This window comes from Hypanus sabinus, unplaced genomic scaffold (genome assembly GCF_030144855.1).
Source record: "Hypanus sabinus isolate sHypSab1 unplaced genomic scaffold, sHypSab1.hap1 scaffold_1349, whole genome shotgun sequence".
In the NCBI taxonomy this organism is placed as follows: domain Eukaryota; kingdom Metazoa; phylum Chordata; class Chondrichthyes; order Myliobatiformes; family Dasyatidae; genus Hypanus; species Hypanus sabinus.
The window spans coordinates 54,719-82,697 of NW_026779419.1; the positions used below are offsets into that span (position 1 = coordinate 54,719).

At 42.1% G+C, this 27,979-nt stretch overlaps 1 protein-coding gene across 1 annotated transcript; it reads right to left on the reverse strand.

The window, feature by feature from the left end:
• Positions 1-1,370: 1,370 nt before the first annotated feature.
• LOC132386850 (E3 ubiquitin-protein ligase TRIM39-like) lies at positions 1,371-18,860 on the reverse strand. The gene is made up of 4 exons (XM_059959195.1): positions 18,787-18,860; positions 16,956-16,978; positions 16,751-16,869; positions 1,371-6,183 (listed from the first exon to the last, which is right to left on the reverse strand). Exons 1-4 carry the CDS (start codon positions 18,817-18,819, stop codon positions 5,591-5,593), a joined length of 768 nt encoding a protein of 255 aa, XP_059815178.1. The 5' UTR covers positions 18,820-18,860; the 3' UTR covers positions 1,371-5,590.
• Between the last annotated feature and the right edge of the window lie 9,119 nt (positions 18,861-27,979).

Below are 27,979 nucleotides of genomic sequence, written 5' to 3' on the forward strand. Positions count from 1 at the left end.
CTTCAAATTAAAAGTGTTTGTATGTGATACAATTACAGACTTTTAATTGTGTTCTGGTGCGGTAATGTTGTCTCCTGCTTTGGCTTTACTGATTGCAATGGGACAATTGCCCTCAAAGTAACAGAGGTTCAAGTTGATGTCAACATACTGGATTAATTTGCGGGTCAAGGAAATGATCATCCTGTTAAAATTGTGCTAGAGGACGGTTGGGAACATCACTAGAAGAGTGTTTTTTGTTTTGGGTGGCTGGGTTCTTACCATGCTGCGAATATGGGTGTATTTGATGACACAGTATGTCCCACTGTAGCGTTCTCTGTAACCCCACATTGTTTTTTCCATTGACTTCAGGTGATTTTACTTTTTACACGATCGGATTCGGTTCTGCCTGAGAGTCTGTTGGTCATCAGTATATTAATGAAAGTTATTATCATACAGTAACCATTTTTACAGATGAATCAAAAGATAATTTAATTGGGGATGTTGGTGTGGCTGTTTTTGTGTGCCTGAATAGCAGGTAATGATAAAGAAATGACTTATAGCCATTTATCAGCATAGAAAGCAGAATTCTTTGCCAACAGTTTAGGCTTACAGTGGATGGAGGAAATTGGTCCTTATAATTTGCTCAGAATACATTTCAGTTTTGATGAGTCTTAAACAGGTCATTCTGGCAGTAGGTCAGATTGACTGTTGGAAACTTGACAAACGGTATTTCATATATAAAGTTTGATTTATATGTCTGCACATTATGGGGCCTGCATATCACACTGTTGAGGGAAATGATGATGTTGACTGTTTAGCACCAAAAGCTGTTAAATGTTAAGCTGTGGATATAGACCTTCCACTTAGCAAATTAGAAGCTAAAGGGTTGGTAGTGTTAAGAATTAGGGGCTTACGGCAAGACGTAGGATAATGGACGTAAAGACAGACACCTTTCCAGAATACATAAACCTGTTGGGTTTATAGAAGAAGGGCTTAAAACAAGGGAAGGAATGATATTCACATGACAGAAATATCCACACTATGCTTAATTATGCCTTGTAACTAATTGGAAAACTTCATTCTGTGTCGTGTACATTTTGTCATTATGAAACCGTCGAAACACATACTATTTCAATGTGAAGCGTACAAGGCTGAAGAAAAATCAAATGCAGTCTTCAGTACAATCGTTGCGAGGGTAGATAGTTTTCAAATAAAAGCTATTAAATTATGGGACTGACTTTAAATCAATTCACAGTTTGAGCTGGAAAAGGCACGTAATAATTGTGTTAAACGTAAGGAAATAACATAAAGGGTAGCAAAGGTGAGTGGGCTGTTGGATTACTGAGATGCTCTTTTTATTTATTTATTAATTTTTTAGAAAATTACAAAGAATAAATGTAATGAAAAATTAGTAAGAAAAAGAAAAATAATATTAGTCCTCCTCCCCATCCCCACCTTAACCCTTATCTAAAGAAAGAAATAAAGAAGAAAAAGATTGCCTCGATATTGGAGGATACCCACATGCTCCATGGAGTTCAAAATAATTTTAATATTTATTCTTACTTTCCCCAATTACATTATAATTTTATCTTCAAAGGACCTATATATTTAATCCTATCTTTTGTAGGTATGGGAGCCAAATTTTGAAAAATATATCATATTCATTTCTTAGATTATATGTAATTTTTTCACGTGGAATACAACTATATATTTCATTATTCCAATAATCCATAGTTAAATATAACTCAGATTTCCAAGTAATTGCGATAACTTTTTTAGCTACTGCCAATCAATATTTATAATTTTTTTCTGATACATATTCAATTTAATTTTCGGTATTGTCCCTTCAATATCTCCTAATAAAAATAATATTGGACTATTTGGGAGTTGAACTCCAGTACTTTGTTCCAATAAAAGTCAGATATATCGAAAATGGTTGAATTTTAAAACAAGACCAAGTAGAATGTAAAAAAGTACCAATTTCTTGATTACATCGAAAGCATTGGTCAGACATATTTGAATTTAATCTATTTATTTTCTGTGGTGTTATATATAATTGATGTAAAAATTATATTGTATTAATCTAATTTGAACATTTATTGTATTTATCATACTATCAGAACATAATCTTGACCAACTTTTTCCAACAATTTTAACATTCAAATCAGTTTCCCATTTTTGTCTTGATTTATGAATTCCAGATTCAGTCTGTTTTTGAATCAAATTGTACATACAAGATGTAATTTTTTAAATTTTTCCTTTTTGAATTAATATTTCTATTTCACTATTTTTGGCATCAACATTGTTTGACCCAGCTTTTCTCGTAATTGTCCTTTAATTGAAAATAAGAGAAAAGAGTGTTGTTTGATATTTTATATTTATTTTTTCATTGATCAAACGACATCAATATACCTCCTTCAAAACAATTACGTATATATTTAATCCCCTTTTGGAACCAATTATGTAAAAGTTTATTATCCATTGTAAAAGGAATAAGCCTATTTTGAATTAAAGTTTATTTTTGCTAATAAAGATTTCTTTATCTTATCGTCCATATTTACCTTATTCCATAAATCATTCAAGTGTCTTAATATAGGAGATTCTTTTTTTTTTCCCGTATCAATTTGGATTCCCATTTATATGTAAAATCTTCTGGTATGTTTTCTCCTATCTTATCTAATTTTATTCTAATCCATGCCGGGTTTTTTTTTCATCAAAAAAAGATGCAATAAATCTAAGTTGAATTGCTTTATCATAATTGTTAAAATTTGGAAGTTGTAACCCTCCTAAATCAAATTTACATCTCAATTTTTCCAATGATATTCTTGACATCTTTCCTTTCCAAAGAAATTTCCTTACATATTTATTTAGTTCTTGAAAAAACTTCTGCGGTAATTGTATTGGTAAAGTTTGGAATATATATTGCAATCTATGGAATATATTCATTTTTACAGCATTAACTCTACCTATTAATGTTATTGGTAACATCATCCATTTATCAAGATCCTCTTTTATTTTTTTTTAATCATGGCAAATAATTTTGTTTATATAAATTTTTTACATCATTGTCAACTCTGATACCTAAATATTTTATCCCATTTATTGACCATCGAAATTGAGTTACTAATCGACATTGATTATAATTTCCTTTTGTAAGGGGTAAAATTTCACTTTTATTCCAATTTAATTTATACCCTGATACTTTCCCGTATTCTTCCAATTTAAAAGATAATCTTTGCAAAGATTGTAATAGGTTTGTAAAATAAATCAAAACATCATCAGCAAATAAATTAATTTTATATTCTTCTTGATTAACTCTAAAACCGCCAATATCTGAATCTGTTCTAATTAATTCAGCTAATGGTTCTTTTGCCAATACAAATAAAGCAGGTGATAACGGGCAGCCTTGTCCAGTTGACCTCGTTAAGCAAAATGGTGTTGAAATCTGAGCATTTGTAACTACTTCAGCTTGAGGATTAGTATTTAAGGTTTTAATCCATTGTATAAAAGATTTTCCTCGCTCATATTTTTCCAATACCTTAAACAAAAAAATCCCATTCCAATCTATCAAATGCTTTTTCTGCATCCAAAGCAAATGCCACACTCATTTCCTCTCTTTTTTGTGCCAGATGAATTATACTAAGTAACCAGGTTAGATTATCCATTGATTGTAATAAAATCTGTTTGATCCATATGCATTAATTTTGGTAAATATTTAAATATTCTATTAGATAAAATTTTTGCTATTATCTTATAATCTGTATTCAACAAAGAAATAGGCCTATATGATGTTGGTTTTAGAGGATCTCTTTTTTTGGCAATACAGTTATGATCGCTGTTAAAAAAGATTGTGGGAGTTTATGCATTCTTTCCACTTGGTATATTAATTCCATAGAGGGAGGAATTAATATATCTTTAATTTTTTTTATAAAATTCAGGAGGAAAACCATCTTCTTCTGGGGATTTGTTACTCTCAAGTGATCCTACAGCTTCTTCAACCTCTTTTAATGTAAAGGGCATATCTAATCCTTTCTGTTCTTCCAAATTAAATTTCGGAAGGGTTATTTGTGATAAAAATTTATCCATCTCAGTAATCTTATTTTGTGATTCTGATTGATATAGTTCAGTATATAAAAAAAAAATAAAGTTTCATGAATTTCCAAAGGTTTATCAGCAACCTTATTTACACTTGTTCTAATTGCATTTATTGTTTTAAAAGCCTGTTCTGTTTTCAACTGCCAAGCAAGAATTTTATGTGATCTTTCACCTAATTCGTAATATTTCTGTTTAGTTCTCATAATTACTTTTTCTGTACGATATGTACGATATTATATTGTAGTTTTTTATTAACAAGTTGTCTTTGTTTTTGTTCTGTCATATATCTTTGAGATTCTTTTTCTAACTTTATATCTTTTCCCAATTTTCCTTCTTAATTTTAGATGTATAACTTATAATCTGACCCCTTAAATATGCTTTCATCGCTTCCTATAATACAATTTTACCCTCAACTGAATGTAAATTTGTATCCAAAAAAAATTGAATCTGTTTTTTCATAAAATCACAAAAATCTTGACGTTTTAATAAAATTGTATTAAATCTCCATCTAAGCTTTATGTCTATTTGAATAAAATGAATAATCTCTTTGATAAAGTTAGTTTTATTTCTTTTAATTTTGTAACAACTGTAGTTGACCTTTCCAAAACTGGATCTAAACAAAAATTAAAATCTCTGCTTATTAATATTTTATCATTTGCGTCAGCCAAGTTCAAAAAATCTTCTTGTATGAATTTTGCATCATTTTCATTTGGTGCATAAATGTTCATAAAATTCCATAATTCTGAAAAAATTTGACAATGTATAATCTCGTATCTCCCCACAGAATCAATTATTACATTTTGTATTTTAATTGGTAAAGATTTATTAACCGAAATTGCAACTCCTCTCGATTTTGAATTAAATGAAGTTGCTATAACATTTCCAACCCAATCTCTATTTAATTTCTTATGCCTGTGAACTTACTGAACACATCCTTGCCAGAAAAAAAACTTATCCCAATCCACTCTTCCTAGATCCTTTTTCATTTCCACAAAATTGGCCGTTCTCCAATTTTACCAGAACATTAAGCTGCCAGTTCTGCCCCTCACTGATAGCAGTAATGTCGTTATCCCACGTGTCAACCCAAGCCCTAAACTCATCTGTTTTACCGACAATACTCCGTGCATTGAAATAGATGTACCTGAGAATATGTATATCATCTGCTTTTTTTTCATTTCCGTTTATACATGCAGTCCTCTCATGTTCCTTATCCTCCTGCACCTCACTATCTGCTCTGACACTCTGGTTCCCCTCCCTCTGCAAATCTGGATTAAATTCCCCGGAGCAGCACTGGCAAATCTACCCGCAAGAATGTTATTGCCCCCCCCCCTCCAGTTTAGGGGCAAACCGTCCCGTCGGAACAGGCCCCACCTTCCCGGGAACAAAGCCCAATTGTCCAGAAACATGAAGCCCTCCCTCCTGCACCATCCCCTTAGCCACGTATTTAGCTGCACTCTCCGCACATTTATATTTACAGGGACTTTACTCCTGACGCCGGTCCCGGGACCCGACCCGTTTACAGACCCGGAGCGGAACCGGAGCAGATTCTCAGCCACTGGTTCACACCCCAGGTCCGGAAGAAAGGATAAAGTTTCCCCGTGAATTTATTCCCAGTGAAGGTGTGGAGATGGGACTTGGTCTCCTCGTTGTAAAATGAAACTGTCCCGGACTCGTAACTGAGATAAACTCCCACCCTCCCGGGGATGGGACCGGCAGGGAGACGGGACCCGGGGGAGGGGCGACCGGAGACGTCACAATCCCGATGTAACACGTCACCAAACCGCTGTAACACGTCACCAAACCGCTGTAACACGTCACCAACCCGCCCGATGACCCAGAATCCGGTCTCCGGACTCAGTCTGACCGGTCCCTTCCTCTTCACAGACTCTGCGGCGACTCCCAGACACCAGAACCGATTCCCCGTCACCTCCACCTCCCAGTAATGTCTCCCCGATGTGAATCCCTCCGATCCCAGCACACAAGCCCAGTGTGTGAATCTCTTCCCGGTGTCAGGGAGATCTCTCCAGGTCCGGGTCCGTCTCACACTCTTCCGATCCTCAGACACCTCGAGCCACGGACTCGCCGTTTCCACATCCAGGGTGACAGAGACTGGGGGGAGAAGCAGAGAATTTCATCTGTGAGTGTGAAGGGGGCAGTGTGATGGTTTGAGACAGTAAAGGAGGTGACAATGGGAACCAGTGGGGGAGAGATGAATGGCAGATTGGACCAGGAGGGGGAGGGGTGGAAACCCTGTGGGTGAACTGTGTGTGTAGACGTAATGAGAAGCTGGAGGGGGCAAAGATGGCAGATGAGGATGACTTTGTCCCCTTTCCCACAACCCCATCCCCCACAGCCCCTCATTAGGACTGGGGATGAATTTGCAGGAACCCTTAAGCAACACAGGTATTGAGGAATTATTTCAGTCTGAACCCGAGACTGTTTACTCGTTTCCATAGAAACTTACCGGCCTGCTGTTCACCCAACAATTTGTGTGTGTTACTCTGCTTTAAATATACTCCATTTTTTGGACTCCAAAGCTGCCTGTGGCAGATTCACTATCCTGTGGATAAAGGAATTCCTCCTCATCTCTGTCCTAAATGGACATCCCTATAGTCGGAGGCTGTGCTTACCGTTCTCGACCCACCCACATCCTCCCAACATCAACTCTCTCCAGACAGGTGTCAGAGAGATCTGGCGAGACCATTCATCAGGACCTGTGCAGCTTGGATTACCAGCATCTGTAGATTTTCTTGTGTTTGATTTTTAAAGCAGAAGTTATTTTATCATGAGCTGATCCATTTTCCCATTCTCTCATTTAGTCCTACTCTCCCACCCTCTCACCATGACCTGTCTACTCACATACCTATCAATCTCTGTCTTAAATACACCCAATGACTTGGCTTCCACTGCTGCAAGAAATTCAGAGATTCCCCACCCTCTGGCTAAAAAAATTTCTTTGCATCTCCGTTCTGAATGGGCGCCCTTCAATCCTTAAGTCATGCTCTCGTACTAGACTCCCCCACCATGGGAAACAACTTTGCCACATCCACTCTGTCCATGCCTTTTAACATCCGAAATGCTTCTGTGAGGTTCCCCCTCATTCTAAACTCCACGGAGTACAGTCCAAGAGCGGTCAAACATTCCTCACATGTTAACACTCTTATTCCAGGAATCATTCTCGTGAATCTTCTCTGAACCCTCTCCAATGTCAGAACATCCTTTCGTAAATAAGGAGCCCAAAACTGCACACAGTATTCCAAGTGAGGTCTTACCAGTTCCTTATAGTGCCTCAACATCACATCCCTGCTCTTATTTTCTATTCCTCTAGAAATGAATGCCAATATTGCATTCACCTTCTTCACCACCGACTCAACCTGGAGGTTAACCTTAAGGGTATCCTGCACGAGCACTTCCAAGTACAATTGCATCTCAGAATTTTGAATTCTCTCTCCATTTCAATAATAGTCAGCCCGTTTATTTCTTCTACCAACGTGCATGACCATACACTTTTAAACATTGTATTTCATTTGCCACTTCTTTGACCATTCTCCCAATCTATCCAAGTCTCTCTGCAGACTCTCTGTTTCCTCAGCACTACCGTCCCCTGTACCTATCTTTGTATCATCAGCAAACTTAGCCACAAAGCCATCTATTCCATAATCCAAATCGTTGATATACAATGTAAAAAGAAGTGGCCCCAACATGGACCCCTGTGGAACACCACTGGTAACTGGCAGACAACCAGAATGGGATCCTTTATTCCCACTCTCTGTTTCCTGCCAATCAGCCAACGCTCTATCCACAAATGTAAATTTCCCATAATTCCATGGGCTCTTATCTTGTTTAGCAGCCTCATGTGTGGCACCTTGTCAAAAGCCTTCTGAAAATCCAAATACACAACATCCAGTGCATCTCCCTTGTCTAGCCTACTTGTAATCTCCTCAAATAATTTCAATGGGTTTGTCAGGCAGGATTTTCCTTTAAGGAAACCATGCTGAGTTTGGCCTATCTTGTCATATGCGTCCAGGTACTCCGTAACCTCATCCTTGACAATTGACTCCAGAAACTTTACAACCATTTCTCAATCTAACAGGTCTATAATTTACTTTTTGCTTCCTTGCCCCTTTCTTAAATACCAGAGTGGCATGTACAATCTTCCACTCCTCCGGAACCATGCCAGAATCTATTGACTTTTGAAAGATCATTGCTAATGCCTCCGCGATCTCCACAGCTACTTCCTTCAAAACACAAGTGTGCATTCCGTCTGGTCCTGGAGATTTATCTACCCTGAGACTATTCAGCGTCCTGAGTACTTTCTCTGTCGTAATTGTGACTGCGCACACTTCTCTTCCCTGACACCCTTGAGTGTCCGGTATACTGCTGATGTCTTCCTCAGTGAGGACTGATGCAAATACTCGTTCAGTTCCTCAGCCATCTCCTTATCTCCCATTACAATTTCTCCAGCATCATTTTCTATCTGTCTAATATCCACTCTCACCCGTTTTTTATTCTTTATATACTTGACAAAGCTTTTCGTATCTTCTTTGATATAATTTGCAAGCTTCCTTTCATAGTTCATCTTTTCCCTCTTAATGGCCTTCTTAGTTTCCTTTTGTAAGCTTTTAAAAACTTCCCAATCCTCTGTCTTCCCACTAATTTTTGCTTCTTTGAATGCCCTCTCCTTTGCTTTTACTTTGGCTTTGACTTCTCTTTTTCCATTTGAAAAATTCTTCTTTTTTGGAATATATCTGTCTTGCACATTCCTCACTCCTCACATAAACTCCAGCCACTGCTGCTAGGCCGTCCTTCCCCCTAATGTCCCTTTCAAGTCAAATTTGGCCAGTTCCTCTCTCGTGCCACTGTAATTTCCTTTACTCTACTGCAATACCGACACATCGGATTTCGGCTTCTCTTTCTCAAATTTCACAGTGAACTCAATCATGTTACGATCACTGCCTCCTAACGGTTCCTTCACCTCAATCTCTTTAATCTCCTCTGGGTCATTACACAATATCCAATCCAGTATCTCTGATCCCCTAGTGGGCTCAACAACAAGCTGTTCTGAAAAGCCATCTCGTAGACATTCTACAAATTCTCTCTCTTGAGATCCAGTGTCGACCTGATTTTCCCAATCCACTCGCATGTTAAAATCCCCACAATTATCATAACACTGCCCTTCTGGCAAGCCTTTTCTATTTTCTGTTGTAATTTGTAATCCACATCACTGCAGCTGTTAGGAGGCCTGTAGATAACTGCCATCAGGGTCCTTTTACCCCGGCGATTTCTTGGCTCAACCCAGAAAGATTCTGCACTTCCGATCCTATGTCACCTCTTTCTAATGATTTAATATCATTTCATACCAATAAAGCCACGCCACCCCCTCTGCCTACCTGCCTATCCTTCCGATACACCGTGTATCCTTGGACGTTCAGCTCTCACAGCCATGCATCCTTTAGCCACGTCTCAGTGATGGCCACAAAATTATACCTGCCAATCTGTAGCTGTACGACACGATCATCCACCTTATGCCTTATGCTGTGTGTATTTAAGTATAACACCTTAAGTCCAGTATTTGGTCAGTTTTGCTTTGATTGCACTGCAACTCATCCCAGTGGCTGCAAATTTGCCCCATCACCTGCCTGTCCTTCCTGACATCTTTACTGCTCACTATCTTAGATTTATAGATTCCCTCTCCTCCACTCTATCATTCCGGTTTACCACCTTCCTGCCAAATTAGTTTAAACCCTCCCTAACAGCTCTATTAAACATTCCTGCGATGATATTGATCCCCTTCGGGTTCAGGTGTAACCCGTCCTTTTTGAACAGGTAATACTTCCCCCAGAAGAGATCCCAATGATCCAAGAATCTGAAGCCCTGCCCCCTGCACCAGTCTCTCAGCCACACATTCATCAGCCTGATCCTACTATTCTTGCCCTCGCTAGCACGTGGCACAGGTGGCAATCCTGAGATTACTACCCTGGAGGTCCTGCTTCCCTGCTTCCTTCCTAACTCCCGGAAATCTCTCTTCAGGACCTCCTCCCTTTTCCTCTCTATGTCATTGGTACCAACATGTACCAAGACAGCTGGCTGCTCGCCCTCTCCCTTCAGGATATTCTGGACCCGATCCGAGACATCCTGTACCCTGGCACCTGGGAGGCAGCACACCATGTGGGTATCTCTGCCAGGCGCACAGAATCTCCTGTCTGTTCCACTGACTATGGAATCCCCTATGACTACCGCATTCCTCTTCTCCCTCCTTCCCTCCTGCACAACAGCGCCAGGCTCAGTGCCAGAGACCCGGTCACCGTAGCCGTCCCCTGTCAGGTCACCCCCCTCAACAGCGTCCAAAACGATATACTTGTTGCTGAGGGGGGCAGCCACAGGGGTGCTCTCCACTATCTGGGCATTTCCCTTCCCTCTCCTGACAGTCACCCAGTTTTCTGACCCCTGTAGCCTAGGGATAACTACCGCCCTGTAGCTCCTGTCTATCACCTCTTCATTTTCTCTAATAAGCAGTAGGTCATCAAGCTGCAGCTCCAGATCCCTAACACGGTCTCCGAGGAGCTGAATCTCGGTTCACCTGGTGCAGATGTGGCTATCAGGGAGGCTGGAGGTCTCCCAGGATTCCCACATCTGACACCCTGAACAAAGCACAGACCCTGCAGACATGCTACCTAATTCTACAGGAATGACACAAAGAAAGATGGGTCTACTCACCCACTTACTTCACCAAGCACACGGACTTTTTAAACGGTTAACTAATGTGCCCTGCTGTTCCCCCGTCCGTCCAGGCCGATTTGCCAAGGGGAGAAAAAGAGTCGGTTCCTCGCTCTCAGCTCTTCCCGTTACCGCCTAAGCCCGTTGAGCCAAAGCCCTACACTCTGCTGCCACCCACTCCGCTGCCCGCTGTATAGGGTGGTCATCTTTTTAAACTCTCCGCGCTGTCCTGTGCAGTCTCGCCGTTCTTGTACACAAAGTTTTTTTTTTACACTGTCTTCCTTCAGAATTTAGCTCCCACGCCGCCCTTCTTGTCCCAATCTAAAAAAACACCTTCAGTCGTGTATTCATCAGCTTATTCCACACTGTCCACATGAAATTCAGCAAGGCCTTTGATGTCGATGTCAGACCATACTTGGAGTATTGTCTGCTTTTCCGGTTCCCGAATATGGGGAGGATGTCATTACACTGGACAGGAGGCTTCAGGAGGATGTTACCAGGACTGGGGGCTTGGGTTAAAATCAGAGAGTGGGTAAGCTTGGGCTATTCAGCTGTAGTGTAGGATGTTCAGGTGTGACCCCTTATCAAGGTAAATAATTCTAAGGAGCTTAAATAACGTTCTTTTTCCAAGAAATGGGAGTACAGAACCAGAGGCCTCAGATGGAAAGTGAGATGGGAAATCGGGTAACATTCTCAGAGAGAGGGAGGTTGTTGAACGGAATTTGCCCTCAGACGCTGTAGAAACAGGTAAAAAATAACATATTTTAAAATAAATACACAGATGGGGAATGGTTAGAGGGATGGGGGGGGGGGGGCAAACACACAAATGGGCCATGCTCAAGAAGACATCTTAGTCTTGCAGATTGATGAAGTGGGCCGTGAGTTCAACATCCATCAAACCCTCCCAGATCATCCTCCTGAGGAATCTCACCCTGGAGTCTGTCTGTGAAGTGTTGATGTGACGTCACGTCAGAGGGCAGCTCAGTGACACAGAACAGACAGACTGGGTAAGGACGGCAGATTTCAATCCTAAATGGGAATTTGTGCCTATAACTGTGGCCGTGTGTCACACTCTAATAGTATATCTGTGTGTGTGTGTGTGTGTGTGTGTGTGTGTGTGTGTGTGTGTGTGTGTGTGTGTGTGTGTGTGTGTGTGTGTTGATTGTGGTAAATATCCGTGTGGTGTGTATACACATTGAAGGATAGTGTGCACATTGAAGAATTTGTATGTTACAGTGTGTCATCACATGTCTGGTGTGTGTTGACAATGTGTCACACGTGATTGAGTTGTTTAAATGAATAAATTACTGTCTCTGAAGAGACTGGTTTCCAGGTTACTGAGGGAAATAACAATGTACATTGCTGAGGCTCTGACTACAATCTGCCAGTCCTTCCTGTGTATGTGTGTGAGGGAGCTTTGCCAGGCCGGTTATGCTGTGTGTGCTTCTCCCGAGATGAAATCTTGACTCATGTCAATGCTTGTTGGTGTGTCCGAGCTGATTCTCACAATGCTTCAATGAAGTGGTCTGATCACCATAAAACATAGGAGCAGAATTAGGCCATTTTCCTATCGAGTCTGCTCCGCCATTCAATAATTGATGATCCTTTTTTTCCCTCCTCAGCCCCACTACTTGGTCTTCTCCCCGTAACCTTTGATGCTGTGTCCAATCTAGAACCTATCAAGCTCTGCCTTAAATACACCCAACAGGTTCCACAAATTCACTAGCTGCTGGCACAAATTTCTCCGCATGTTTTAAATAGATTCCCCCTCTGTCTTGAGGCTGTGCCCTCTTGTCCTAAACTCCACCACCATGGGAAACATCCCTTCCACATCTACTCTGTCTGAGACTTTCAACATTCGAAAGGTTTCTAGGAATTTCAACATTTGAAAGGTTTCAATGAGATTCCCCCTCATCTTTCTAAATTCCAGCGAGTGCAGACACAGAGCTATCAAACGTTCCTCGTATGATAACCCTTTCATTCCTGGAATCATCCTTATGAAATGAACCTTCTGCAATGCCAGCACATCTTTTCTTAGACGAGGAGCCCAAAATTGTTCACAATACTCAAGGTGAGTCTTCAGCAGTGCCTTATAAATCCTCAGCATCACATCCCTGCTCTTGAAATGAATGCTATTTAAACCGATTGAATTCAATGCTAACATTGGATTTGCCTTCCTCACCAGTGACTCTACCTTCAAGTTAACCTTTAGGGAGTTCTGCAGAATGACTGCTGAATCCAATTTCGGCTCAGATTTTTTGATTTTCTCCCCATTTGAAAAAAAAATCTGCACATTATTTCTACGACCAAAGTGCAGGACCATGTATTTTCCAACATTGTATATAATTTGCCAATTTCTTTCCCATTCTCCTCATCCAAGTCCTTGTCCAGCCTAACTGTTTCCTCAACACTACCGGCCCCTCCGCCAATCTTCGTATCATCTGCAAAGCCTGGAAACAAAGCCATTTACTCTAGGACAAGAGGGTATGACTTCATGATTGAAGGACGTCCTTTTAGAACTGAGATGCGGAGAAATTACTTTAGTCAGTGTGTGTGGAGAATCTGTGGAATTTGTTGCGACATGTGGCTGTGGAGGCCAAGGCATATTTAAGGCAGAGATGTACCGGTTCTCATTTAGCCAGGGCATCAAATGGTATGGGGTGAAAGCAGGGGAGTGGGGATGTCCGGAAGAATTGGGTCTTCCCATGACTGAATATTGGAGCAAACTCAATGGGCCGAATGGCCTATTTCTGCTCCTATATCTTATTGTCTATTCCATCAGCTAAATCTTGATATACAGCATAAAATGAAGGTGTCCTAACACCTGTGTCCCTGAGGAACACGAGTCACTGGCAGCCAACCAGGAAAGGTTCCGTTTACTCCCATTCGCTGTTTCCTACCAATCAGCCAATGTTCTAACCATGCCTGTAACTTTTCTGTAATACCATGGCCTCTTAACCTGGTTACCACCTTCATGCGTGGCACTTTGTCAAAGGCCTTCCGAGATTCCAAGTATACAACATCCACTGCATCCCCTTTATCGATCCTGCTTGTAATCTCCTCAAAGAATCCCAACAGGTTTGTCAGGCAGAATATTCCCTAACGAAGCCATGCTGACTTGTCCTATCTTGTCCAGTGTCACCAAGTATTCCATAGCCTCATACTTAACAACTGACTCCAATTTCTTCCCAACCACAGAGGTGAGGCAAACTGGTCAATAATTTCCTTTCTGCTGCCTTCCTCCTTACTTAAAGAGTCAAGTGACATTTGCCATTTTCCAGTCCTCTGGCACCATGCCAGGGTCCAGTGATTTTGAAAGATCATTTGGAATGCCTCCATAATTTCTACTGCGACCTCTTTCAGAACACTGGGGTGCAGTTCATCTGGTCTGGGTGACTTATGTATCTTTGGGGCTTTCAGCTTTTTGAGCAGCTTGTCCCTTGTAACAGTAACTGCACTCACTTCTCTTCCCTCGCACTCTTCAACACCGGGCACAGTGCTGGTGTCTTCCACGGTGAATACTGGTGCAAAATATTTGGCTTATCTGCCATCTCTTTATCCTCTGTTATTATGCATCCAGCCTCATTTTCTAGCTGTCCTATATCCACTCTCATCTCTGTTTTATTTTTTTTACAATACTTGAAAAATAATTTGATATTGTTTGCTATCTTGTTTTCCAAAGATAGGTGTGTAAAAAGGGCCAGAAGGATCATTGGATACCAGAGTCACTCCAACCACAAACTGTACCAGTTGCTGCCATCCGGGATACGGTACCGCAGCATAAAAGCCGGGAGCAACAGGCTCCGGGACAGCTTCTTCAACCAGGCCAGTTCAATTCAAATCAATTTCTTGTTTATTTTTTCCCACCTTTTAGTTCCTCTCTGTAGATATTTAAAAGCTTCCCAATCCTCTCTCTTCCGAATAATTTTTGTTTAGTTGTATGCACTCTCCTTTGCCTTTACATTAACTTGTCAGCCATGGTTGTACTATTTCGCCATTTGAGTATTTATTTATTTTTGGAGTACATCTATCCTCATTTTCCCAGAAACTGACACCATTTCTGCTCTGCTCTCATCCCTGGCAGCATCTCCTTCCAATTTGCTTTGGCCAACTCCTCTCTCAGACCACTGTAATTTCTTTTACTCCTCTGAAATACTACAAAGTCAGACTTTACTGTCTCCTTATCAGATTTCAAGTTGAACTCAGTCATGTTGTGAGCTCTGCCTCCTAAGGTTTCTTTTAACTACTCACCTCTGGTTCAATACATAACACCCAATCCAGCAGAGCTGTTCCCCGAGTAGGCTCAACGACAAACTGCTCTAGAAAGCCATCACATTGCATTCAACAAACTCACTCTCTTGAAATCCTTTACCAACCTGATTTCCCCAATTGACCTGCATGTTGAAATCTCCCATGATTATCATAACATTGTCCTTTTCATCAGCCTTTTCTATTTCCAGTTGTAATCTGTGGGCCTCAACCCACTGACTGTTGGGAGGCCTGTATATGACTGGTGTCAGTGTCATTTTTACTTTTGCAGTTCCTTACCTCAACCCACAAGGATTCAACATCTTCCAATCCTATGTCACATCTAGCTGCTGATTTGCCAGCAGAGCCACACCACCCCCTCACCCGACCTTCCTACACCACCGATACATTGTGTAACCTTGGACATTCAGATCCCAACTACAACCATGATTCTGTAATGGCCACAATATCACACCTGACAATCGGTAATAGTGCAACAAGATCATCCACCTTATTTCTCATACTCCATGCATTGAGATATAACACTTTGTGTACTGTATCTGCTACCCTTTTTAAATCTGCATCTCTAATGCACTGACACTCACCCTGCTGGCTGACGTTTTGTCCTCGCATCTGTCCGCCATATCTGACAGTCTGACTGCACGCTATCTTTGCATTTTACCATCAGTCCTATCCCTTCACTCCAGTTCCCGACCTCCCCCCCAACAAATTAGTTCAGACCCTCCCCAACAGCTCTATCAAACCTCTCTGTGAGAATATTGTTCTCCCTCGGGTCGAGGTGCGACCTATCCCTTTTGAGCAGTTCGTTCCTCCACCAGAACAGATCCCGATGATCCAAGAACCTGAATCCCTGTCCCCAGCACCATCTTCTCAGCCATGTTTATCTGTCAGATTATCCTGTTTCTACCCTCACCAGTACGTGGCACAGGCAGCAATCCAGAAATTACAACACTGGGGGTACTGCTTCTGAGCTTTCTACCAAGCTCTCCAAATTCTATTTTCAGGACCTCTTTGCTTTTACTTCCAATGTCATTGTCATAAATTTACCAAGATATCTGGCTCTTTGGCCTCCCTCTCTAAAATGCTGCGGACACGATTCGAGGCATCCCTGACCCTGGCACCCAGGAGGCAACATACCATTCGGGTGTCCCGTTCACATCAATAGATTCTCCTGTCTGTTCCCCTGGTGATTCAGTCCCCGATCACGACCACTCCCCTCTTCGGCCTCTAACAACAGTGAGAGTTGCTGATCCGGAAGGGGGAAGACCTGTGTCAGTCAGGGTCTGCACTCACAGGGCACATGAAGGACTTGTGTATTTTCCTGACAATCCCGGTCACCACACTGATACTCATTTTTATTCCCTACAATATTATTGTCAGTATTAAATTCCCAGTTCCTCTGGTTAGATCCAAACTTATGTACTGGTGTGTTAGTGCATTCGCCTGGGATTGGAACACAGTGGTTCATCTGCCAGTCCCGTGTATTGGTTGTATTGTGACCCTGTGCTGGTGTGTCCAGGGGTCTGACATCTCCAGCTGACCATGTGACAGTGATGCCTCCCAGTCAGTGGGGTTGATGTGGAATAAACTTCAGTTCCCCTGCACCCCAGTATTATAGACAATCTTTGCCTCAAATTGGAAGTAAATTGATCTTCATAAACAAGGAGAAATGAATCTTTGTAAGTTTTACCTCGATTAATAGCATCAAGCATTTCTCTCAGCACTGTGTTCAACAAATAGAGGTGATCGAATTTTTCAACCGGTAGGGTCTCATCTGTCACTGACAATTCCTGGACATCGTCATTAATCCTGTAAATATTAAACTGCTGGTTATAAATTGCTATTCTGAACTATTTTCAAATCCATTCAGGGTTTCAGTAAAGAGCCTGTCCTACCTTCTGTTCCGACGAGCTTCCTCCTGAAATAAATAAAACACAAATCTGATTAGACTTGGACTTACTGTCCACATCCTGAATTTCATCCAAATCATTACAAGGTGTTGAAAATTCCCACTCCCACAATCACTCAGACACACGGACAATACAGAACCATGGGGTAAATGACAGGGAAAGTTTATGAATGTCAGACCATTACTGAGAGGAAGAAACTTACAGGGAGGACAGGACAGGCTGTGCATTATTATCTGGATATGACGTCAGTGTGATAGGATGGAGGAATTTAAGATCAGTGATGTATGTGATTGTGTGCAGGTGGAGGAAGTACCTCTATTTATGGGGAGACTCGTGGGGAGATGTAATTCCAGATGGATTTTAACAAATTCCACAAGAAATTTAGTGAGGAGGATGTGAAACTCGCTGTCACAGGAGTGGATGAAATGGAACAGCAGAGACTGACTGTAATGGGGAGGCTGGATAAACAGTTGAGGGACTAGGGAGTTCGGGGCACTGTTGCTGGGTGCGGTGAGTAGGTGGCAGGGGGCTTGTGAAGCAGGGATACTGATAGAAGATGGACCTAATGGCCTGTTTATGATAGAGAATGGGATATAATCCCATGTGAAATGTATCCAAAAAATAAAGAGACAGTGAAAGTTTCCATAATCTGACGGAAACCGGATACAGGAGATAAGTCTGATGTGTGGGTCAAATTCTTTGTTCTCACTGATTGACAGAGAGACCCTCACACCCACTGCATCAGACACACTCACAGCCTGTGACTGGAACCGGGTGTTAATGGGAGTTTTGGAGGATATTTAATGCGGTATTTAAGGAAACAGTCAGCAGCTCTGTGTTATGATCGGAGTAAATAATTTCAGAGAGATTTGCATTCTGTCCTGGGATGTACAGAAGTTGTGGAAGTCTAGTTTTGGGACAATAGACAATAGGTGCAGCAGTAGGCCATTCGGCCCTTCTAGCCAGCACGGCCATTCACTGTGATCATGGCTGATCATACACAATCAGTACCTCGTACCTGCCCTCTCCCCATATCCCTTGACCCCGCTATCTATAAGAGCTCTATCTAACTCTCTCTTGAAAGCATCCAGAGACTTGGCCTCCACTGCCTTCTGGGGCAGAGTATTCCACGTATCCACCACTCTCTGCGTGAAAAAGTTTTTCTGCATCACTGTTCTAAATGGGTTACCCCTTATTCTTAAACTGTGGCCTCTAGTTCTGGACTCACCCATCAGCGGGAACATGCTTCCTGCCTCCAGCGTGTCCAATCCCTTAATAATATTATTATGGGACAACAACAACCCTGAATAGTTACATCAATGGTCTGGTGAGAAACAGTTTACTGCCATTTGTAAATGCTGTGTGTAGGAGCAACACGTCTGTTTTCTGTCTGCATTGTATTCTGTGTTACGTGTTTATTATGGTAACTCGTCACGTGAGTGGGGACGTGGTAAAAGCGAAGGGAAAAAGTTCCGTATCTGTACTTTGTTCTGCACAGTTTTGAGCTGGGGACGGGTGGATGTCATTCTGTTCTTGACCGCTGTGTTGCAGCTTACTTTACAATGAATTACCCTGAAGTTTCATCGCTTCAAGATTATATTTTGCTAATGAAGGACTGAAAGCATATCGTGGACATTTTGAAATGTCATTATTGGAGTGATGGGAGGGTGCATCATGCAGGTATAACAGCTTGTGTGAGGTCGCCAGCAGCGGCAATTGATTTGTTAGAATTGGCCGCTGTGCTGTGTTTATTTCAAATATACCACTGTTTATTTCGTGCCCTTTGACAGAAACAAATTGAAATATAATCCCTCACCTTGAGAAATATCACACCATCTTTCTGATCCATCTGTTCCTTTAACTTAGTGATTTCCTCCTGAATACTCCTTATATTCTCTTGAAGTGTTAGAAGATTTTTCTCCATTGGGTTGAGAATCCTCTTCTCTTCTTCCCTGAGATCCCTGAGTAAGCTCTGCTCTTTCTCAGTGATAATCTGGCGCAGTTCAGCAAACTGGGATGTGATGTGGGACTGAAGGCTGTGTGACTGTTCCTGTCGAAGGAAAGGTGAAGATTAATATACTGCATTGCTGTGCTCTGTTTCCTTTTGTCGTTAAGTTCGGTCTATTAGAGTCTATGCTAATTCTGAGAGCATTCCCGTCAACACCATTCCCTCACGTTTTCCTGAAACCTACTCTCACTTATTGACCCATAAACTCCCATCTGATTCACACACACCCTCCCCACCTTCACAGGGTTAACGGTAATTAGCCATTCATTCGGCATGTCCTTGGGACGTGTCGGAATCTTTCGTGGTCACAGGGGGAGCATGCAAACTCCACACAGACAGCAGCAGAGGTCAGGATCGAACCCAGGTCACTGGAGCTGCGACACTCGGCTATTCTGCATTAAAGGGAGCAAAACTCGACAGTAAAATCAGAAATTCCGCTCAGGAAGCCTCACCTGAACTCCGGAAATCTTCTCTTTCTGTTGCTGCTCCTTTTCCTGGAAGTCTGATTCCTTTTTTGTGAGAGAGTCTAAGGAAGATTTTAGCTGATCCTGGAAGTCAGAGAGTGAAGGAAATAGAAACAAAGATGCATCAAAATAAACAGGTGATCAAACCCGATTATCACACAAAATGCCGGAGGAACTCAGTGAGTCAGGCATCATCTATTCAGGGGAAATAAACAGTCGGTGTTTCGGGATGAGACCCTTCATTAGGACTGGGAAGGAATGTGACAGGAGCCAGAATAAAATGGTTGGGGATGAGAACCAGCTGACAGGTGACGGGTGAGATAGCGTGAGGGGGACGTGGGGGAGGGTGATGAAGTGAGAAACTGGGAGGGGACAGGTGGAAGAGGTAAAGGGCTGGAGAAGTAGGAATCTAATACGAGAGGACAATCGACCATGGAACTGGGCTGTTTGCGGCCCTGAATGGTGACGAGGGAGGAGGTTAGGAGTCAGGTGTAGCAAAGGACAAAGGAAATATGTTAAGTTAACGTTAGTTTTTACCTTGTAGATTTTAACAGCTTCTTTAATCGGCCTGAAGCGGTGCTCTCTGTGCTCCTGCGCGTCTCTACAGATCAGACAGATCAGTGTCTTGTCCGTTTCACAAAACAGCTTCAATTCTTCCTCATGTTCCTCGCAGTGACGTTTACTTTCCTTCCCTTTCGGATTCAGGCTTAGATTCCGAACTTTTTGTGTCAGATTTGCTAAGGCCCGATTCACCCTGAGGGTGCGGTCAGCAAACTCCTCTCTACATTCCGGGCAGGAGTTTCTCTGCTCCCTTTCCCAATACCGTGTGATACAAGAGCGACAGAAGTTGTGTCCACACTCCAGTATAACCGGATCGGTGAAGAAATCCAGGCAGACGGGGCAAATTACCTCCTCGCTCAAACTCTCGGTCTCTCCTTTCGAAGCCATGTTAACTCCGGCACTTCCTGATTCAGAATGCTTTCACTTTCGGGGAGCTGCTGATCCCCTGCAGTACCGGGATTGTCCACTACGCGCGCTGCAGACTCGGGGAATCACACAACACACACAATGCTGGTGGAACACAGCAGGCCAGGCAGCATCTGTAGGGAGAAGCACTGTCGACGTTTCGGGCCGAGACCCTTCATCAGGACAGCAGTAATCGTGCTGCCCGTTGGAGAGATCTGGTGATGAGGCATTCTGCCAGATGGTCTGGACTGTCTGCTCAGGGAACCACTCCACTGTGTCCATCCAGTCCTTCTCCTGCAGTAACTGCAGGACATTCCGTGCTGACCACTGTCTGGTGTTCTTGTGGTCAAAGCTGCTGGTCTGAAAGAACTGTCACCAATTTCATTAACACAAGGTTCACATGGAGAAGCTTCCCGACTGAGACAGACACAGTCTCATGGGGTATTTACAGGGTAGGGGCAGGAATGATGTTTTTCCTGGCTGGGCAGTGGAACCAGGGATCGCAGACTCAAAATCCGAGGCCACCTCAGCAGGACTGAGATGAGGAGAAATTTCCCCAACACAGTGCAGTGAATATTTGGAGTTTTCTCCACAAGTTTCCTAAAGTAAACGGACATATTTAGGAGCTCGGCGATGTTGGGAACGTTTCAGGAAAGTGGCGCTGAGGTCAAAGTTCAACATGTTCTGAGTGAGGGGCAGAACAGTGCAACGGGCCGAGTGGCAACGCCTGCTCCTGTTTCTTATTTTCTAAATCACGAATTTACCTTTGCGCCTTGTTCTCCCTTGGCCTTCCGCCTGTCGGATTGCACAGGGGAGCGGTGAGAGCTCCGGAGATCCATCAGCAGCCGCTGCGGTTATTTCATGCTCTCGTTATTTTATCGGTGTTTCTCTGTTTTTGCACAGTTTGTTACCTTCAGCACTCTGGCTGATCTTTCACTGCCTGCTTCTGTTATGGTTACTATTCTATACTTTTTCTAAGTACGTCCGCAGGAAAATGCTTCTCGGGGTTGAATGTGGTGATTTATCTGTACTCTGATAATAAAATTTACTTTGAAATTTGAGTTTCGGGGATTTTCCTTTAATTCTGGGGACAAACTGTGACTGACATCTCCAGCTCCCAGCAGCAGCCCGTTCTCACACATACACAGCCAATCAGCGATCACCGCTGGTAGAGGGATGCTCTCATTGGCTGAGGGGTGTCAGTGGGCGGGACGCTGTTTGGACCGGGACCGAGTGGGCCGGAGACCGGGAGCTGCGCCTCGGGTTTCGGCTGCACCACCGGCGGGTCGTGAATCCTTTCGAAGGCAGAGCTGAAGCGACCGGCGGAGATTCCGTGAGATGTTTCAGCTACACGGAGGGCGCCCGGCCTTTCCCCGTCGAGGATCGGGGCCTGTTGTCTGGAGTTGTCTCCCAGACCCGTCCCTTCCTGCTGGGAGACGGGAGCTGCCCCGCAGCGGCTGCCGGTGGATCTCCGGAGCTCTCACCGCTCCCCTGTGCAATCCGAACGGCTGAAAACCAAGGGAGAACAAGGGGCAAAGGTAAACTCGTGCTTTAGAAAATAACGAACAGGAGCATGTCTGGCCATTCGGCCCGTTGCGCCTATTCCACCCTTTCCTCAGAATAGTCCTTTATTTTTAAATCTTTTTTTTGAGTTTAAACAAACATAAATGAAACACGAATACAAAGAGCTTGAGAGTACGTAATTAATAGGTTAAGGTATAAATAGAAATAGATGATAATAACCTCCCAAACTCATAGTGGTTACAAAAAAAGAGGAAAAAAATGAAAAAGAATCCTAACCGACATGGGCCATTGCATTATATCGATTATACACAGTAGCGTCAATAACTCCGCACCTCCACCCAAATAATTAAGGACAATAAAAGTCAGGTTCAGGAAAAGTCAGTTTAGTTTATATGAAAATGTTGAATAAATGGTCTCCAAGTTTCTTCATATTTAACTGAAGGGTCAAAGACAACACTTGTAATTTTTTTCTAAACTTGAACAAGAAATAGTTTGAGAAAACCACTGAAATATAGTTGGAGGATTAATTTCTTTCCAATTCAATAGGATAGAACTTCTAGCCATTAATGTAACAAATGCAATCATCTGCCGGGCTGGGGGGGAGGTGATAAACGACTATTATCCACCATTGGTAAACCGAAAATTGCAGTAATAGGATGTGGTTGCAAATTTGATATTCAGAACTGTTGAAATAATACCAAAAATATCTTTCCAATAATTTTGCAAACAGGGGCAAGACCAGAACATGTGGGTCAATAAAGCGACTTCAGAATGACATCTGTGACAGGCTGGATTAACATAAGAATAAAATCGAGCGAGTTTATCCTTGGACATGTGAGCCCTATGAACAACCTGAAATTGTATTAGGCATGTTTAGCACAAATAAAAGAAGAATTGATTAATTGTAAAATGTTCTCCCACTGCCCTGTGGGTATAAGACTATGAAGTTCTTTTTCCCATTCCTTCTTAATTGTTTCTGATACTCCTGGCTGTATTTTCATGATCATATTATAAATAATAGCTACTAAACCCTTCTGACAAGGATTCAGAGCCAGAATTTTTTTCTGTAATGTCCATTGGACATAATTTCAGAAAAGACTAACATTCAAGAAATTGCTAACTTGCAAGTATCTAAAAAAAAAAATGAGTTTTAGGCTGGATAGCTGTTCAAAGGACATAAAACTGTTATCTAAAAATAGATCACGAAAACATGTTATACGTTTTGTTTTCCATAACACAAAGGCTTAGTCCATAAAAGAGGGCTGGACAAAAAGTTAGATATAATAGGGGTTGATAAGATAAACTTATTCAAGCTGAAGAATTTACGAAATTGAAACCATATTCTTAGTGTATGTTTAACTACAGGATTAGTTATTTGTTTATTTGGTTTAGATAAAGCAAAAGGAGGCAAAGATCCTAAAATAGAAAACAATGAGAAGTCTTGTACAGATTTACACTCCAAATTTACCCATTGTGGGCAAGGTACTACAACCAATTCTCGTGTCCAAAATATTAAATATTGAATATTAACTGTCCAATAGTAAAATCTCAGGTTTGGCAAAGCAAAACCACCTTCCTTCTTAGGCTTCTGTAAATATATTTTACTTAATCTAGGATTTTTATTCTGCCAGACATACGAGGGTATTTTGGAGTCAATAATATCAAAAGAAGATTTAGGAATAAAAATTGTTAATGCTTGGAATAAATATAAAAATTTGGGTAATACTATTATCTTGATAGTATTAATTCAACCAACCAATTACGGAGATAATGGGGACCACCTGGTAACGAGTTGCTTGATTTGTTCAATTAAAGGTAAAAAATTAACTTTAAATAAACCCTTATGTTTCTTGGTAATTTTAATACCCAAATAAGTAAAATGATCTGTGACAACTTAAAACAGTAAGTGTTTATAAATTGGAACTTGCATATTTAATGGAAATAATTCACACTTATTAAAATTCAGTTTGTAGCCAGAAAAGCTACTAAACTGAGCAAGCAAGGATGAAACAGCAGGAATAGATCTCTCAGGGTCAGACATGTATAGTAGCAAATGATTAGCATATAATAATATCTTATAAGTCCCTTACCCACGGGTAATACCAAAAATATTAGGTGATTCACGAATGGCAATGGCTAAAGGTTCCAAAGCAATGTCAAATAATAGAGCACTTAAAGGGCAGCCTTGCCTCGTACCACGGGACAACTGAAAAAAAGGAGATCTTTGATTATTGGTAAGAAGTGAAGCCAAAGGTTTATAATACATTAATTTAATCCATGATATAAATTTCAAGCTAAAATTAAAATTCTGCAATGTATTAACTAAATATAGCCATTCAAATCTATCAAACGCTTTTTCAGCACCTAAAGAAATGACATTCTAGTATTTTAGATGAAGAAGTATAAATTATTTTAATTTATTTTCTAATGTTAAAAGATGTATAACAGATTTTAATAAATCCGGTCTGATCTTCAGAGATAATTTGAGATAATACATTTTCTCATGTAGTGGCCAAAATTTTGGTAAAAATCTTAGAATCCGTATTCAGCAAGGATATTGGCCAATAGGATGCAAATTCAGAGGGGTCTTTATCTTTTTTAACAATTGGATTAATGGAGGCATCATAAAAAGATTGTGGTTATTTACCTACAGTTAACGCATCTTTAAAAATTTTACAAAGCCAAGGAGCGAGTATAGAAGAAAAGAATTTAAAAATATTCAGCAGTATAACCGTCTGGACGAGGGGCTTTACCTGAATTCATTGAAAACGGGAGTGGGTTCCCCTTTCCAGACCCTGCCCGGGGACTTGTGCCACTCCTCAGGGTTATATATGGAACTTCTCGGACACGGACAGGGAGTGGGTTCCCCTTTCACAGGCAGACGCTCGATGGTGACCGGGAGCCACCAGAGGGGCTGATGTAATACAGGCCCTGGCACGGTGGGTCACTGAGGTAAGGGAACCCATTTGAATGACAGCCCGACTGCATGCGGATTTTGAGAATTTATCTGATAACTGCAGAGAAAAGGAGAATCCCTTGCGTACTTTATAGCTCGTTTTAAGGATACGTGAGAGTCCAATGCCGGCAAATCCCTGGACAGATCAGTGTGTCCAGCTGGCAGTGCAGACTTTTTTAAACTGTCTCAGGCCCAAGCCTGCCCACTCCATTAAGTAAACTAATCTCAATTCGCTGTGTCAGACCTGGCCCCGGGTGACATAAATTCTGATGAATAGGGAGCGCAATTGACTCTTTAAAGGGACTGTGGAAAAGCGAGAGTGTGCACAGAGAACCGGTAGTGAGGAGATGGAGTTCGGGTCCCGACGAAGAACCCAGAACGGGTGGCAGGATCGTGCGGACGGTGCAGATGAAGAGGACACTTGGCTAAGGACAGAAAAGGAGTTTGTAGAAAGAGGGGACATTAGGCCGGAGACTGTCGCACTGGAATCACAGACAAGAATAATAAGGGGCAGGAAGTGATTCTGGGTGACAGTGATACTCGATAGTGTACCACATTTACTATCCACAATTCCTTCGATCCCGGATAGGGCAGGCCAGAGGGGACAGATCACAGTGATACTCGACAGAGTACCACATTTACTGTCCACAATCCCTTTGGTCCCGGATAGTGCAGGCCAGAGGGGACGGATCACAGTGATACTCGACAGAGTACCACATTTACTCTCCACAATCCCTTTGGTCCCGGATAGGACAGGCCAGAGGGGACGGTGATACAGGCGGCTGTGATCAGGCTCACCATACAGGCAGGCTCTTTTCTCACTGCTGTAATCAGGTAGAAGGTACAAGAGCCTCAGGACTCGCCCCACCAGGGTCAGGAACAGTTACTACCCCTCAACCATCAGGCTGTGGAACAACACAGGATAACTGCACTCACTTGATGTCCATAGAGTTGCTCCCACAACAAATGATCGTACTGGGACTGTCTCAAAATGAGTGAAACAAGAGGTGGTTTAACTGAGACAGATTGTATTCCTGTCTCAGAATTAGAGAAATATAATCTCACAAGATATTTAAAGTGGATGTGCTGGAATGATGTTTCCCAGAAGGTGTGGAACCAGCACTCACAAACTCAGAATACGAGGAGAACTGAGCAGGACTGAGGTTAGGAGAAATGTCCTCACCCAGAGTGCAGTGAATCATTGCAATTATCTCCACAAGGTTTCGAAATTGAATAGACATATCCTGGGGCTCAGCGGTGATGGAAAGTTGCAGGAAAGTGGTGCTGAGGTCAAAAGTCAAGCATGTTCTGAGTTGAAGGACAGTGGTAGCGCAAGGGCCGAATGGCCACGCCTTCTCGATTTCTTGTTTTCTGAAACACTCGGTTACCTTTGTGCCTCACTGTTTCTTGTCCTGTCAGATTGAACAGGGAGAGCTGAGAGCACCGGACATCTATCGGCAGCCGCTGCGGTTATTTCATGTTCTCATTGTTTACTTGCATTGGCGAAGTTTGTTGTCTTCTGCACTCTGGTTGATCTTTCAGTGATCCAGATATAGTTACCATTCTGTAGCTTTGCTCTGCATGTTTGCAGGAGTTGTTTGTGGCGACTTATATGTACTCTGTTAGTTTTTGGAATCGTCACTTGGGGAATCTGAGGTGGAGGAGTATTTGGGGCTTATTTTAAATTATACATAGATATTATCCAAATAATGTTTATTTGACAAGGGTTAATTCTGATATTGAGACTAACTGTTCTTTTTGTGGTTGATATCCAGAGGATTTATTTCATCTGTTTTGGGATTGTGAATATGTTAAAACATTTTGGTTTGATGTTTGTCAATTTATAGATTAATTTATTAATGTGGATTTTACTTTTTGTTTTGAAAATGTCTTATTGGGTTTACTAGTAATACCAAATCTCACAGGGATCATTTCTCTATCATAAATCTTTTGTTAATTTACAGCAAATTTTGTATCCATAAATGCAAACACAGCAATAAGAAACCTTCATTTAGATTTTTACCTCAGACTTCAAACTATACGTTTATACTCTGAACACTTCCCTTAACCAGAAACCTGTAAAGACTGTACAAATCTGTCAATATTTTGTGTTATCTCTGTAAACGTTCTTGTTTTGTGACTCCTCTTAGATACAGTCCCTTCTGTCCAACAGTATTTAGAGCGGATTTCCTTGTTTATTTGTATATTTAAAGTTAATGGTTATATATTCGTTGCTGCTTTTATGTGATTCCCTGGCTTTGTTAGCATATGTTTAGTGTTTCTGTCTTTGTGTTCAATAAAAATTTAAAATATTAAAAAGTAATTATAAAATTTACTTTGAACTTTGAGCCTCGGGGAACTTGCTATGAGTCTGAGAACAAACGGTGACTGACATCTCCAGTTCCCGGCAGCAGTCCGCCCTCGGACACACTCACAGCCAATCAGCGAACACCACTGGGAGACTCTTGCCTCCATTGGCTGAGGAGTGTCAGTGGGCGGACCGAAGTTTGGAACCGGGAACGAGTGGACCCGGTGAGAGACCCGAGATTGGGAGCAGCTCCCCGGGTAAAGGCTGCAACAGCGGCCGGAGTTTTGAACCCTTCCGATGGCGGAGGTGAAGATTCGGGCGGAGATTCCGTGAGATGTTTCAGCCACACAGACCTTTCCCCGCCGTGGATCGGGGCCTGTTGTCCGGAGTTTCCTCCCGGTCCTGTCTCCTGCTGCTGGGATCCGGGAACTGGCCCGCAGCGGCTGCCGATGGAGCTCCGGTGTGTGAGCGCTCCCCTGTGCAAAAGGACAGGCTGAAGGTCAAGGGAGAACCAGGCGCAAAGGTAAACTCGGACTTTAGAAAAAGGAAACAGGAGCAGGCCACTCGGCCCGTTGCGCCTATTCCACCTTTTCCTCAGAGTAGTCCTTTCTTTTTAAATCTTTTTATTGATTTTAAACAGACATAAATGAAACATGAATACATGAGCTTGAGAATACATAATAGGTTAAGGTATAAATATAAATACATGATATTAACCTCCCAAACTCATAGTGGTTACAAAAAATGGATAAAATAAGGAACCCTCCCCCCCCCAAAAAAAAG